The following is a 16,168-nucleotide window of genomic DNA, read 5'->3' on the forward strand; positions in this document are numbered from 1 at the left end:
TGGTGGTCGGAACCCTTTTATTTTTTGGTTGACGATCAATGTATTTGAATCGGGACATATGGGGTGAAAATGCCTTCCAAATGTCTCTTGTAAAACATTCTAACCTAAAACGAAGAAATCTTACCCCACTTATTAGTTTGTCCATATCTGGTTTGAAATTCTTTCTCCTCTGTATATTTGGGTGTCGGTAGACTGTAAGCATTGAAGATGTAATCCCTGTTGTCTTGTGCCAGTGGATATATTTTCACTTGAAACTTCAAGTCATTCTACATTTGAAAAATATAGATACATGGCATATTGTTGGATTCTTTTGTATAATGTGAACACAGGACACTTGCTCCAATGTAGTTCTATGATCAGAATTTAATCTTTTTTTTTTTTTAGAAAAACGTTATACATGTATACACATATTTTAGATAGCTTAACCAAAAACAGAAAAGCAATAAAAAGCAATAAAGAAACAAATAACACTTTACTATAACATCAAATTTGAAATATGAATTATAGGCATGTAACTAGCCTCTGATTGATCGGCCTTAACATGCATGAAATATTTGCCACTGAACTTTGAATAAGTAACCAACAATCAGCAAGCTACTTCGTAAAAGGTTCAATTATAAATATAGAGTTATCTTTCTTTACCTACCAAGCCATACCACTTTATCACACCTATGATGTCGTTGTTCATGCACATAAGTATAACTTAATCGAATTGACAGGACTTAAAACAAAAGGATTGTGTGAGCCTATGAAAGAACGCGTTAAAACTTGTATGGCCAAATAGGGTCCTTTGATAAGGAAAATAAAGAATTTGAAATTTGGTTTTAACAATATTTTAGTATGAATAATACAAGTATAATTATAAACACATTCACAATTAGGATTCAGAAAACAAGCCACAAGTGATTATAATAATCCGTCTCCTTTTTTAAATTTGAAATTTATGGAAATAAAAAAAAATTAACCAAAACCAAAAAAAAAAAAAGAAAACAAACGGCGCGTGTTTTACTTTATTCCATTTTCATTTTAAAATCTGCAACTCAACTAAAATACCATAAAAATATTTTAAAGGAAGTAAAAAACCATAATGTCTTTGCTTTACATTGTTCCGCCTGTACGTATAACTACAAAATTACATACTTCCTTATGTTTTACTGTAAGTATTGTGTTGACAAGTTCTAACACTATACATCTCTTATTTCCAATGCTATCTTGGTAATCCAACTGAAACCCTTTTACAGCCAGGAAATCAGCTGAAAATATAAAGTACCCCGAGTATATTACTCAATGTATGACTTTGAATATCTATATAGAGACTTGTGATCGAAATTTTACTTGCCAACTAAACCACGACCGATATACATTGTAACTCAATCTGATAAGAATCTGCGGACTCCGGTTTTTGGTGGAGTTTGCGTTGCTTATATATAAAAAAGAAGATGTGGTATGATTGCCAATGAGACAACTCTCCACAAAAGACCAAATGATAAACTAACAACTATAGGTCACCGTACGGCCTTCAACAATGAGCAAAGCCCATATCGCATATAGTCAGTTATAAAAGGCCCCGAAATGACAATGTAAAACAATTCAAACAAGAAAGCTTTGTACACAAAAAAAAAAAAAAAATACAATCTTGGTTTAGTTTTTTGTGCAATGTTTCGATTGTCTGTTAGTCATTTGGGGATTGGGGCATGACACTGTCAAGTTTTTTTTTTCCTTCAATTTTTTATTTTTGGTTGTCCCCGTGGTATCTTCAGGCGGTCTTTTCAGTAAATATAAAATTTGTTCGACATTTATATTTTCTATCTAACGAACATTTAAGTGTTTTTCGCATCCTCGTAGTAATCATTTCCCCGATTGTAATATCCGCTCTGTCGATGAGAATAGATAATCAGGGGCGTCCATACACAAATATTACATATTGTTGTTTAAGTCAAACACAAGTAATACGTAGCAGATTTCCGCGAATGCGGAAATGATATGATTATTCAAAACACCAAAAACACACTTATATTTCCCATGCCGAATTCAATCACAAATAACAACAAATCATAATAGGGCCATTAGCTAATACCACTGGTGTATTATTGACTTGCATTCTCGACATTTGAATCCGTCTTTACCTTTAATTTATAAACCTTGAGTAGAAAACGGGTTGCACATGTACATTTATGTATTCCGCATGTGGTTAATTCATTTAAAAGAAAAGAGAAAAGAATGTCAACACTGAAAGTTCACCAGTGTGTGTAGGTTTCACTGTTACACATAATTAATTTACCAGTGTGTGGCGGTTTTACTGCTACTTAACTACATGCCTTATTTACCAGTGCGAGTTGGTTTTACTGTTGCTACATGCTATATATTTACCAGTGCGCGGAGGTTTTATTGTTACAACAAATCCTGGACGATAACCAGTATCTGGATAACGCGGATGAATTTCCATGATAGGTTTTAACTGTAGGTCATCAGGACATCCCGGGTAAATATCTTTACCATACAAATCTGTATACTTCGATTCCAACTCAGTTTCATTACAAGCTATAAAAGAAAGAGAAAAAAAAAACACATCACAAACGTCGCCGGTGATCATCTTTCTATAGTTGTTAAGGATCTAGATAGACTAGGTGCAGTTAGTATTACATTGTTCAAAGTAAAATCACAAAAATACTGCAATCAGAAGAAAATCGAATCGGAAAGTCCCTAATCACTACATGGCAAAAAATCAAAGAAAAAAACACATAAAAAACAAATGGACAACAACTGTCATAGTCCTGACTTGGTACAGGCATTTTCAAATGTAGAAAATGGTGGATTAAACCTGGTGTTTTAGGTGCTTATATATTTCAAGCAGAAACAAAGTTACCGTAACAAGTGTTGTGAACAATAACATTATCAAAACAACAGTTTAGATTAAACTGTATCGTAAACACAATTCAATCACCAAACAGTCTCAGGAACAAACGTTTGCAGTTCCTCTCATTGCAAAAGTTGTTACCTTAGTTTTTGGAGTAAGTTCAAAATGTGGTTCACCTCACAACTAATAAACAATTTCAGTTTAATATGTATCGTAAAAAACAACAAAACAACAGTACAGATTATTCAGTAACATTGAATCGTAAACTACAAAAAAGCAACATGTACCGTTAACAATAATCTAACAACAGTTCAGATCAATCTAAAACATTGTATCGCAAACAACAACAAAGCAACATGTACCGTTAACAATAATCTAACAACAGTTCAGATTAATCGAAAACATTGTATCGCAAACAACAACAAAGCAACATGTACCGTTAACAATAATCTAACAACAGTTCAGATTAATCTAAAACATTGTATCGCAAACAACAACAAACCACCTTGTACCATGAACAATAAGCTAACGGAAAACAATATAAAAGCACTTTATATCAATCGGTATCTTGAGAAAAAAAACAACAGTTCATGTTAATATGTATAGTAAACAATAAAGAAACAACAGTTCATATTAATATGTATAGTAAACAACAAAGAAACAACGGTTCATATTAATATGTATAGTAAACAACAAAGAAACAACAGTTCATATTAATCTCTATTTTGAATTTCAACCAAACAACAGTAATATTGTATAACTACTCTTGTTATAGGTTGCACTTTGTAAATACAGCTGTTTCTCAAAACACGCCTCTTTTGGGTATGCTCTCTGTGTTCCATCTCACAGAGACATAACTTGGGAATGTTACCAGTAAATAAACATGTGCATATTGTTTACATTGAAATATGTGGTAACCTTTCATTCGAGGTAGGGGTAGTTAAGAAAATTAGTGTTAGTTTAAACTCTGAGAAGTTCAGGGCATATAAACGTTGAAAATATGCCGCACAGCCCTATATTTTGACCTTTGAAAAAAATTGTGGTGCATATGAACTTTCAATTCTAGGATAAGATTTTTTTCAAAACTTCATAGTAAAAGTGGTACAGTTTTAGCCGTAAAAGGAGTTCCTATGGGATATTGCATTGTCAATATTTACAGAAAAGCAACCTAAAGACCTTGTTTCGTCAAATATGAACCATAAAAGCGCCATAAAACATAAAGTTTGTCATTCTGGGAAAAATGACTTGTAAAATACATTATCCGTGTTGATTAAAAACTGGTGATCTTGATAAAATATAATTATGCTTACCGTCTCCCCTGTAAAGAACTGCCGTACAACTTACTGGTGTCTGAAGTAAAAAAAAAAAAAAGATTAAAATTTAAAAGAGGGGCGAAATAAAATTGAGAATGAACAGGTCTTCAATGCAGCGAGAAATTCCCGCACCCGGAGGCGTCCTTCAGCTGGCCCCTAAACAAATAAATATACTAGTTCAGTGATAATGAACGCCATACTAAACTCCAAATTGTACACAAGAAACTAAAAGTTAAAATAATATAAGACTAACAAAGGCCAGAGGCTCCTGACTTGGGACAGGCGCAAAAATGCGGCAGGGTTAAACACGTTTGTGAGATCTCAACCCTCCCCCTATACCTCTAGCCAATGCAGAAAAGTAAACGCATATATATATAACAATACGAACATTAAAATTCAGTTCAAGAGAAGTCCGAGTCTGATGTCAGAAGATGTAACCAAAGAAAATAAACACGATGACAATAATACATAAATAACATCAGACTACTAGCAGTTAACTGACATGCCAGCTCCAGACTTCAATTAAACTGATTGAAAAATTATGTCTTCATCATATGAATATCAGGCACAGTCCTCCCCGTGAGGGGTTTAGTATCATACCATCATAACATATATGAGAAGAACACAACCCGTGTCATGCCAACAACTGGTTTTTAAATAAATGTTTTTAGTTCCGATGCAAAGACTCTATAAATGAATCAATATTAACGCCAAAAGATGCAATCTTTAATGACCTGACAACAGTATCGTAACTATATCCCTTCTTAATAAGTATATTTAAAGGTTTTGTTAGCTTCTGAGGTGAATACTGACATTTTTGTGCTTTATAAAGAATATTTCCATAAAATATTGGATGTGAAATACCTGAACGTATGTATAAGAAGTCTGCATGTTGAGCTATATTTACGAATGATGTCCTTATACCGATGATAAAATTTAGTAAATGTTTTGACTAGTTTGTGATATCGAAAACCCTGATGTTATAATTTTTCAGTAATACATAAATTTCTCTCGTTAAAATCTAAAACATTGTTACATATACGTGCGAATCGTACAAGTTGAGATATATAAACACCGTAAGATGGTGACAAGGGAACGTCACCATCTAAAAATGGATAATTAACGATAGGAAATGAGAAATCATCTCTTTTATCATAAATGTTAGTATTAAGCTTTCCATAAATTATATAGATATCAAGATCGAGGAAAGGGCAGTGGTCATTGTTAGTATTACCTTTATTTAAAGTAAGTTTAACAGGATAAATTTCTTAAGTATACATACTGAAGTCGTCATTATTGAGAGCCAAAATATCATCCAAATATCTAAAAGTATTATTAAATGTGTGTATCAGATGTTGTTTCGATGGGTCTTTGCTGATTTTTGTCATAAATTGTAACTCATAGCAATACAAAAACAGGTCCGCAATAAGTGGTGCACAGTTAGTCCCCATTGAAATTCCGATAACCTGACGATATACGGAATCTCCAAAGCGAACAAAAATGTTATCTAGTAAAAATTCAAGGGCAGATAAAGTATCAAAGCATGTCCAATTGACAACGTTTTTTTGTATATTGCTACTAAAAATGACCTACAAGAGTTTGAACATATATATTCACATTCTGACTTTTTAAATGACCATTTAATTAGGTGTGTGAAATTTTTCTTAATGAGAATGTGAGGCAATGTGGTATATAGGGTAGAAAAATCAAAAACTTTGAACAGATTCAAAATCACCAATATAAGCATTCAATTTATCAAGTACTTCCAACAAGTTTTTGACACTCCAAAAGTAATTAATTCCACTATTTTCGAAGGCCTTATTTGAACAATTTATTATCAGGTTTTTGATTGTGCCAAGTGTACTGTACTGGTAAGAAGAATTATATAGATAATTTAGTAGTGGAACAATGGCTTGAAGACGAAATAAATCTATACTTGTAAGGTGTTTTGTGTCACGTGGCTGCGGAAGCCAATACATAGTTGGGACTTTCATTGTTTTTGGTTCTGCTTGTAAAGCGGTAGCTAAAAGTTTATGTTTGTTACAGATGTCGTTTTCTGAAAATGGAGTCAGTTGGAATGTTGGTGAATTGGTGATTTCTTTTTGTAGAAACTCAAATAATTGGGTCCCCGTTCCTGTCAGAGAGCAGGTTTTGAACACTTCAATCTGTAATTGTAAGTTCATTTTTGAAGTTTCATTGATGATATTTGGCTACAGGCTTCAAAATTCAATAAGGAAAACAATGGTGTAATTATTTTTAAAATTTGAAATAAACTTTTTAAATTAAATTGAAATTTAAATTTATGAAATTTAAAAAAGTTTGTTTTTCAATTTAAAGTTTAAAAGGGGGTCACAGGAAGGTCATTTTGTCTGTAATATGTATTCCTACACTTGTAAGTTAAAATGGAGCGATATTCGAAAAATATCAGCAAACAGTATTAGAAAGAGCCACAGGGCAAGAAATATTAAATGTGTTATATGGGATAAGGCGACAGTGAAAGATGGAAAATATGGGCTTATTTCTTTCTAGTATCTTATTTCTGGGACCTGGAAAAAGAAAAGAAACCCATAGTTTCAGTTTTAGGTTTTTTAACAAGTTTTTGATAAATTGTGACTATTAAATAAATCATTTAAGTGCCACCGTTCAGTTATGAAAGTTGTGTGCGAATCCAGCTCACATTTAGTTAGAGCCGCATCACACAAATAACCAAATATTATTGTGTAAACTCAGAAACACTTGCCAGGGGCTCTATAATTTTACATTTTTTGGAAGATATTTAAGGAGAAGGGCTATAATATAGCTTATAAAAGCAATTTAAACTGAATGTACAACAATTGTAGACTCCCTTTTAAAGATTTTGATGGTCCTTAAAAGGACCGTTAATTTTAAAATTGAGAATGGAAATGGGGAATGTGTCAAAGAGACAACAACCCGACCAAATAAAAAACAACAGCAGAGGGTCACCAACAGGTCTTCAATGTAGCGAGAAATTCCCGCACCCGGAGGCGTCCTTCAGCTGGCCCCTAAACAAATATATACTAGTCCAGTGATAATGAACGACATACTAATTTCCAAATTGTACACAAGAAACTAAAATTAAAATAATACAAGACTAACAAAGGCCAGGGGCTCCTGACTTGGGACAGGCGCAAAAATGCGGCGGGGTTAAACATGTTTGTGAGATCTCAACCCTCCCCCTATACCTCTAACCAATGTAGAAAAGTAAACGCATAACAATACGCACATTAAAATTCAGTTCAAGAGAAGTCCGTTAATTTTGTCTGTATCTATTTCAGCAGTAGATGAATGGAGCTATATCTTCCTTGGTTTTGGAACTTTTGAAGATCAGCTGCTGCTTAAGAAAACACTTAGTGCTCTTTTAACAGTTTCACTGTTTGAATTTCATTTTCATTAATGCTTCTTTCCTAAGTTTCATTTTTAAAAGTTCCTGCATTATTAACTTGTCTTTGTTATCTATATTCAGGTTGGTGAACTTGGACTAAAGTACATGGATCTCAGCCACCAACAGTTTCAGTGTCCACGAGAACACACATATGAACTAGTGGGAAATTTAGAGCAGTCAAAAGTACAACAACGCACAGTAGCATTAAGCGGTCAGGAAGATCAAGGATTTCCCTCCACATCTGTTAAACTATAGGAGGTGCTGTCTTGACTGGTTTTAGCTACAAGTGAGAACTTCTCTGCATCTAGCCTATTATATTGTATTTTAAATGAACTAAGCAGACTATTTGAAGACTTTGTCTCATATTTTATACCCTTGTTATGGGGTATGCTTGATTTGTATATGTAATTCTTTAAAACAGAAGATTTTTTTTTTTAAATGAAAAAAATAATATTTTTAATTTATTTTTAAACGAATGTAGTTCTTAAAAAAAAAATATAACTTTTGTTATAAATTGTGTAGTGTTATTATTTCACTAGTTCTGTAACTGAATGTAGATTTATTTGAAAGGGTAGGCTTTCTAGTTTGAATTTCTGTAAAAATTTTGATTGATTTAAATGTAATCTGGCGTCAGCACATAAAGTAAATTGCCTAAATTCTAGCCTTTATTCTTCCCCGGAAGTAGACAGACTGACCCTGTTGTCAATAAAAACAAAATGTTGCAACGGAATGCCGGTCATGAGGCACTGAGATTGTACTTAGACACTTCAAAATGAATGCCTAACATGAACCAGAAGTCCCAAGGAGGCATTCAAAATTATTTATTGAACAGGACCCTATGTATTTACTGTGATTTTCAATGCGTTCCAATGGGGCAAATAATTGGGTCCCCGTTCCACCTAGCTTAACTCGTTTATATTAAGAGCATGGCGTAAGTTAAGTTGTAATAGGATTTTAGCGATTTTTCATTTCATTTGTGATTCCTACATACTTGATGTTTAACATCCACAAACGAGCAAATGTTTATGACTTTGAGACGAAGAACAGTAATAAAAGCGTTATTTCTGTGCTTTTTGTGGTTTTCGTTATACATCTAATGATTTTGTGTCAAAGATAGATACCCAATATCTTTTTCTTTTCTAACATATAAATCGTATATCACTTTATGGGATCAGTTTTAATTTCTTTTCGATTAATTCAGTAGTTTTTACATGTACATGTGTCTCTCTATTTGTATATTATTATGCATTCATTTTGCTCATTTTAGATACAAGTAATGAATCCATTGCAGAAAGAATTAGAAGAAAAAAAGATGCGAAGACGAGACAAGAAAATTGAATGCATCCCTGTTATGTATCACGGATATGAAAATAATAATGACAGGAAAAGGAACAATCTATGTAAAGTTTATCTTTTATGTTCATAAGAATGCTTCCTTAAAACAGCAAAAGTATACACTTATAAATTAAATTTGTATTCTGCTGAGAAATTGAACTACAATGTGTTTGGCTGTACATGTGCAATGTTGTGAAATTTTAGCAATTTGTTTGGCAGCGATCTTCATATTGAAAGAAAAAGAAACTTTAAGGTCCTTAATTAATTTATGACACCCTCATTTATATAATGTCCTGAATATTACGTGAGTCTACGTAGGGAAACATAACTTTAAAACCCTATAAACGGGCCTTTTTATGGTATGCTACAGAATACTTGTTCCCCTAGCAAGAGGTAAAACAGAAATGCACAGGCATATATACATGTATACTAATATGCATAGTTTGACTCGTGTTGCATAGTCCGGCCTTCTTTTACTTTAGTGTCCCAACCCATATAGAGCTATACTAAACTATCCTTAACCCTAAACCTTACCTTAACCCATACCTAACCTAAGACTAGCTCTAACCCTAAAACCTAACCCTAACATAAAACATCTCCTTATCTAACCATAACCATGAATGAACTCTTACTCTATAGTTTGGGGACCCTTAAAGTAAAAGAAGGCCCATAGTCCTTGTGTATGCTGTTTTATACTACACTCTTGTAGTTCCCCTGGCAAGGTGGTAAGGATCAGCGGAAACATGTATTCCATGGGTTAACATTGTTTACTCATTTGATTTATTAGTTTTAATATACCTATATTGTTATCTATGTTATGTACCGAATATCCGACCTTAGTCTTAATATGGTGAAATTGAATATTTTGTTTTATCAGTTCAAACAAATATCTTTTTCCTTTAATTGATCCATATATTATGGTCATACGATACTACCGGGTTTAATATACTTAGAATTGGATTAATAAACAATTCGTAAAAAGATCAAATACCGTTGGTAGTGTAGAATATACTATTTAGGTGGTGACTGTTCATCTTTGTAAAAAGGGGGGTTGTTTTTTTTTTATTCTAAATTTCGTGAAGGAATTTAATCCAGGAAAGAAGTTATTTTAAAATAGTTGAAATTAATACAAAACGTTATTACAACAAAAAGTCATGTCTTACATTGTTCGGGGGCCTCGATGGTCCAGTGGTCCAAGTAGTCGAACTAATGTTTTACAAACCTGCCAACACTGCGGTTGTTAGTTCGAATTCCGCACGGGACAGATCGTCGGCATTTGACTCTAATATTAATTGATTATCATTTTTTCTTCAAAAGGTAGAGGGTTCTCTCCTGCCACTGTGGCTTCCTCCGCACACACAAAAAATTACCACCACGAAATAATAGAAGCACAATACTGTTGAAATTGTCGTTAAACATCAAACAATCAATCAATCTTACGTTTTTCCTCTATGCTGTTGAAAAAAGATAGGTTGTTTGTGTTTGAAGTCTAATAAAAAGTTTAAACCTTAAACAAAACTCTCTCTCCTAGTCTTATCCATACACACAAATTATGAAAGGTCAGTGCCTTTCAACTTTACTGATCTCTAAATGTTTTAAATCTTCAGATAGAGAAAAAAGAAAAGTAAACGTAACTCTTATTATAAACATGATAAAGATAATTATTTTGTAAATAGATTATGTTCTCAAAAATAGTTTGAATCAGCACCTATAATAGTAAAAAAGAAAAAAGAAAGGAAAAATAAAACGCAACTAGCTCTTATTATCAAAATAACTATTTCGTAAACATATTTTTTTCCCAGTCTGTAACGTATTACACTGATTACATTTAATCACAAGTGTAATCTCTGTTGTTTTAAAATAGACTTTTGAGGTTGGAACATAAAAAGTTAAAGATACATAATGATGAGATAAGACACGGTTCATCTTCAAAAATATATTGATGCAAATATCCACCATTTTCTACATTTGAAAATGCCTGTAGCAAGTCAGGAATATGACAGTTCTTGTACATTCGTTTCTGATGCGTTTTGTTATTTGATTTTGCCATGTGATTATAGACTTTCCGAATTGATTTTCCTCTGAGTACAGTATTTTTGTGATTTTACTTTTTATCCAACTACATGTAGACAAATTAATATGTCTTATGCATAATGAATTTAACGAATTCATCAACTTTGGGAAATGGAATATGATAGTTTGCATTTTAACCATTTTCTACGGAGATGAAAAAAGGGGGGGGGCAGTTCAAAAGCAACGGACAACTACTCACAAGAAATGTTTCTCTTCATATTGTTTTTTCCTGTGTTGTGATAATATAATCCTTATAACTTTAACTTTGAGTGTTTTATCAATTATTATTTTCGTTATATATCCAACTACAAATGTATGTTTGAAATTTTGAATTTAAAGTTGATTTAAGAAAAAAAAAAAATTGAAAAGTTCAAGTGCCTTTTGAAGTGGTGATGCACGCTTTTAGGATGTTGTATTTAAGGTGCATAATAATGGAGATATGAGATAAAATGGGGGGAGGGGGGTCTCGAGGGAAAGGATGGACATAATTGGGAAGTGTAAAAGTGTGAAAAATTACCGAAAAAGCGGAATTAGGGAAATAAACATCCCATGTGACCTCCTCTCTTTCTCGTTATCGGATATTACATATACGTCATTTGGGCATTGAGTGATAGTTTAAATGTTTTCTTGAAATATGTTGATATTTGCTACATTTACGCATATTTTCTTATTGAATATCATATTACATCTTCTTATTTCTACATTTATATTCAATATGACATTTAGAAAAAATGACACAGTTGATAAGTGGTTTTAAGTTTATATGTTCTTAAATAATAGTTAAGTGGTTTTAAGTTTATATGTTCTTAAATAATAGTGCTCCGGTGTGGAGGAGTTTATGAAGAAAAGAAAAATTGCCCATTTAAGGAATGCATATATACTATGCTCGTTTATCATTATTTGCCCTTAGAATATTGTAGAACATATTTTACAAAATATACGATTAGTTCATAGATTAAAGCATACTTTCACGAAATATTGAAATAATAATGAACACGAAATACGTTGATATGGTCAATGTAGTCAAAATTGAAATGCATGTTCGAAAAACTAAGGATTTTCCTATCCAAGACATTATAGATTACCTTAGCCGTATTTGGCACAACTTTTTGGAAGTTTGGATCCTCAATGCTCTTCAACTTTGTACTTGTTTGGCTTTATAAATATTTTGATATGAGCGTCACTGATGAGTCTTATGTAGACGAAACGCGCGTCTGGCGTACTAAATTATAATCCTGGTACTGTAAATAGTTCAGTCATAAAAATACACAGTACATGAAGATTGTTTTCATAAAAATAATAATTTTTCTAATACAATTGAAAGGAAAAAATGGCAATAATTAAATAAATAAATGAGGAGAAAAACAGCAAAAACACTTACAAGATTGACCTAAGAACGACCAATATCAAAGGACGAATAGTTTCTCAATTGTAAATAAAGATTACATTTTGAAAAAAGGGCATAAGAAAAATATGACATCACCCCACCCCCTCCCTAAAAAATAATTACAAATGACTTAAATTTTAACTATTTGTCGATACATGTATTATAGAAGTGCATGTTATATTTTGAAGAAATAAGTTTGTGTATCGATTCCACCGTTATAATAAGTTATGTAAATGTCATGTCCGTGTAAACCCTGTAAAAACAAGTGCTTTTGTCAAAATATACATATTCTAAAGAAAAGGCCTGAAATTTTAAATGCCGTAATTTACCTATTATTGATTTATGTTGACCTACATTTTTTTCTTCTAAAAAATAATAAATTGTTTTACGTTCCCTCCCCACCCCCCCCCCCCGGCCCTTTTCCAACCCTATTGGATTTTTCCTCCTTAGACACGTACTAGTCAACATACGGCAAAAATGCCCGATTTACTGGCTTATTCACTCATTTGGGAAAAAAATAATTTCCACATTTGTCAATGAATTAAAGTTGTATAGAAATTTCACCAAAGTTTAAAAGTGTAAAAATCTCGTTGTGTAAAGATTTCTTAAGATTTAAGATTTTTAAAGTTCACATTGATATCGTCAGTACAATGGTGTCCAATATCCGGGCTACTTCCTCGTTCCTTTATCGTAAATTGATATTTACCGTTACAAAAAAATATCATTTACAAGTACACTATTACAATTTTATGTTTGATTTTGTCATACCAAGGAGGTCGTATTTTGAAAAATGAGTTCTATTCTCGGAATAGAATCTACTACATTCTTACTAAAAGTAGCTAGGAGAAATCAATGCTTTGAAACACAACACAGAATAACTAACGTACATGTACGTGACGTGTTCAATGCAGATTTGAACTCTTCTTTTTTTTTTGTTTTTTAGCTTTTTGCAAAGTTTTCATACACAAATGAAATGAAAAACACATTATACTTAACATACAGGTAAACCGTGCGTTTTTATTATTTTAAATTTCTCTTTTATATAGATATTTATAGTGTTCTGCGTTTCAATGGTTTAAGGAGTGAAAAGACGAAGGAAGTTTAAAACATGTGGTTAACAAATAATTAATCATTTAATAAAAAAACAAAAATAGAAAAATACGTGCATTTATAATCTAAATTTGAATAGGTACTTAAACCATTAATCCTATTATTCTTAATTCTCCATGGATTAATTGTTCTCCAAATGTAAGCAATCGTTGCCACAAAAAGAAGCCCACTCTAAGAATGCTTAGCTCGAGAAAAACGATGTTTCAAGATCTTACACATTTATTGCTTAAAATAACACCTTGGAGCTCCTGAGTACAACCCCGTTTTCTGGTGGGGTTCGTCTTGCACAATTCTTGGTATTCTATGTTGTGTTTTCTGTAATGGTTTTTGTTTTTTCGTTGTTTGTCGGGTTTGTTTTGCTATTGCATTGGTATTCTGTTTTTGACTAATGGGTTTGAATATCCCTTCGATATATTTCGCTGTTGAATGAATACATGTATCAGAAATCAATTTCCGTTGATTGATTGATAAAAATTATTCAGATTAAATCTTACAAATCCATATTAAAATGTGGGTCAATTGTAACCAGTTTAGTAGTAAAATCTGTGGAAAAAAATAGTTTATTCGTGTATTGTCGGGTTTTTGTGACAGTAATTAACGTATAGCAAAAAATGTGTAGCAACAACACCGAAATGTGTTAATTTAGGAGTTGTAGAATTATGAAATTCTATTGAATTTAAATCAATTTGACCAAACTCAGCTTACTTTAGAAATTGTTATAAACAATGAACAAGTACTCGAATAATGGAATTTACTATCAAAATTAATGTCTGGTCTTCTTGGAAAACCACTACGCATCCTTCAAATTTGTTTACAAGTAGCCATGCAATACACAACTATGAAATAATTAATTGTTTACTAATAAATCACTTACTGTTTCCTTTAACTGTAATGGAATACAATCTAAAGTTTTTACTGGTGAAAAAGAGTTAAAAACACAAATCATAAATCCATGTAAATAAATGAAATTAAGCGTAAACATCTTGATATCTTCTTCGTGAGATAACACGCATCAACTTTTTATCAAATTCTTATAGTTATGAAGTAAACACTGGCTCTTATCACACTCTTTATATTTAAAGTAAAAATATAGGTTACGTTTTGTATATATCCTTCCGGGTTGAATATTCACTGTTATGAATCTGGTAATCGTTAATTTGATGCGACTATCATATACGTGAGAGGATTAGAGCTATAAACTTGGTTCAATCCACCATTTTCTACATTTGAAAATGCCTGTATCAAGTCAGGAATATTATGACAGTTGTTGTCCATTCGTTTGATGTATTTTGTCATTTGATTTTGCCATTTGATTAGGGACTTTACGATTGAATTTTCCTCGGAATTCAGTTTATTTGTGATTTTACTCTTTATTAGTAAATTTATCAGTTTATAAGTTTATAATTTTATAACCTTTGCGATAACAATGGTACATGTATGCAGAAGACAAGAATACGAAAGAAACCCATCAAATTTAAAGTCATAATCTGCCGAAAAAATGTTTCGTTTTGACTTTTAAGTATAATACCAGTAACTGGCTTTCACGTTGATGTCAAACAGACGAAGTATTCGCATTTACAGAAATCTCGCATAAATGTCTGAATTTACAGAATGCAAAACAACAACTGACAAGGATCAGAAACGAAATAGTACGGGTTGTCCAAAATTGGCTTGGTTAATACGGAAGTGATTAGCGCCACATATTTTTTCTAATTTTTCTTCCTATGTTTTGCGTTAAACGCAAACATACGCACACATTTGCGATATAACGCAAACCTTTGCGTTATAACGCAAACCTTTGCGATATAACGCAAACTTTTGCGTTATAACGCAAATATCTTGATTTCAATTAGGCATTAAGTTTTGTATATATGTCCGTCTGTCATTCATTTTGAATGTGATTTACTAGTAGATAAAAAAAAGAAACATACATACAAGGCCAAATCATTATAATAAATATGCATAAGAATAATGGAATACTTGATGTGCAATAATACATAAATTAAGACTGATTTGTGCATCAGAAAAGTATATAATTTAACAAAAAAATATGTATAGTTTAGTATATAGTCATATTTAAATTCGGAAAGATCAAAAATAATGTCATACAATTATGAAACCTCCGAGTCAAATAGACAAAATGATCTTTCTGCTTTAAAATGAATTATTAATAAGGAAACATTTTTTCTAAATCTCAGAATATGATCAAGATTCTTTGATATATATATAGAAAGTCATTGAATTTTCATTTCAATATAATGAAGTATTTTTAAGATGCTTGGGTAGCAATTTGAATAGAGAGAACATAATTTTATTACTAAAACATCATCATTCTATACATTTATTGCCAAAGGGTAGCTTGTTTGAATCTAACCTACTTTACACAGTTCTCAAACGAGGTCTTACTTTGGAAATATATTTATATTCGGTTATAGCTATATTAGCAGGGTTGATTTTTTTCCACGGTATAACCTCAATTTACTCAATTTTCTTTGTACTATATATACTAGTAGTAACATGAATATCGTTTTTGGGGACCTTTATAGTTTGTTGTTCAGTGTGAGCCAATGCTCCGTGTTGAAGATCGTACTTTGGCCTATGATGGTTTACTTTTACGAATAGTGACTTAGATGGAGAGTTTTCTTATTGGCACTCATACCACATCTTCTTATATTATTCTGCGCATTATT

The 16,168-nt window shown here is 32.0% G+C and overlaps 1 protein-coding gene across 1 annotated transcript in view; it reads right to left on the reverse strand.

The window, feature by feature from the left end:
• Positions 1-14,554, reverse strand: part of LOC143059653 (uncharacterized) — a 31,151-nt gene extending 16,597 nt beyond the window's left edge. The window contains exons 1-5 of the mRNA XM_076233180.1: positions 14,353-14,554; positions 4,168-4,207; positions 2,371-2,541; positions 1,141-1,253; positions 125-266 (exon numbers count right to left, since the gene is read on the reverse strand). Of these exons, the coding sequence (XP_076089295.1) occupies positions 125-266; positions 1,141-1,253; positions 2,371-2,541; positions 4,168-4,207; positions 14,353-14,460 (574 nt within the window). The 5' untranslated portion in view covers positions 14,461-14,554. The remainder of the gene's footprint in view (positions 1-124; positions 267-1,140; positions 1,254-2,370; positions 2,542-4,167; positions 4,208-14,352) is intronic.
• Positions 14,555-16,168: the final 1,614 nt, after the last annotated feature.

Source organism: Mytilus galloprovincialis, chromosome 14 (assembly GCF_965363235.1).
Source record: "Mytilus galloprovincialis chromosome 14, xbMytGall1.hap1.1, whole genome shotgun sequence".
NCBI lineage: Eukaryota > Metazoa > Mollusca > Bivalvia > Mytilida > Mytilidae > Mytilus > Mytilus galloprovincialis.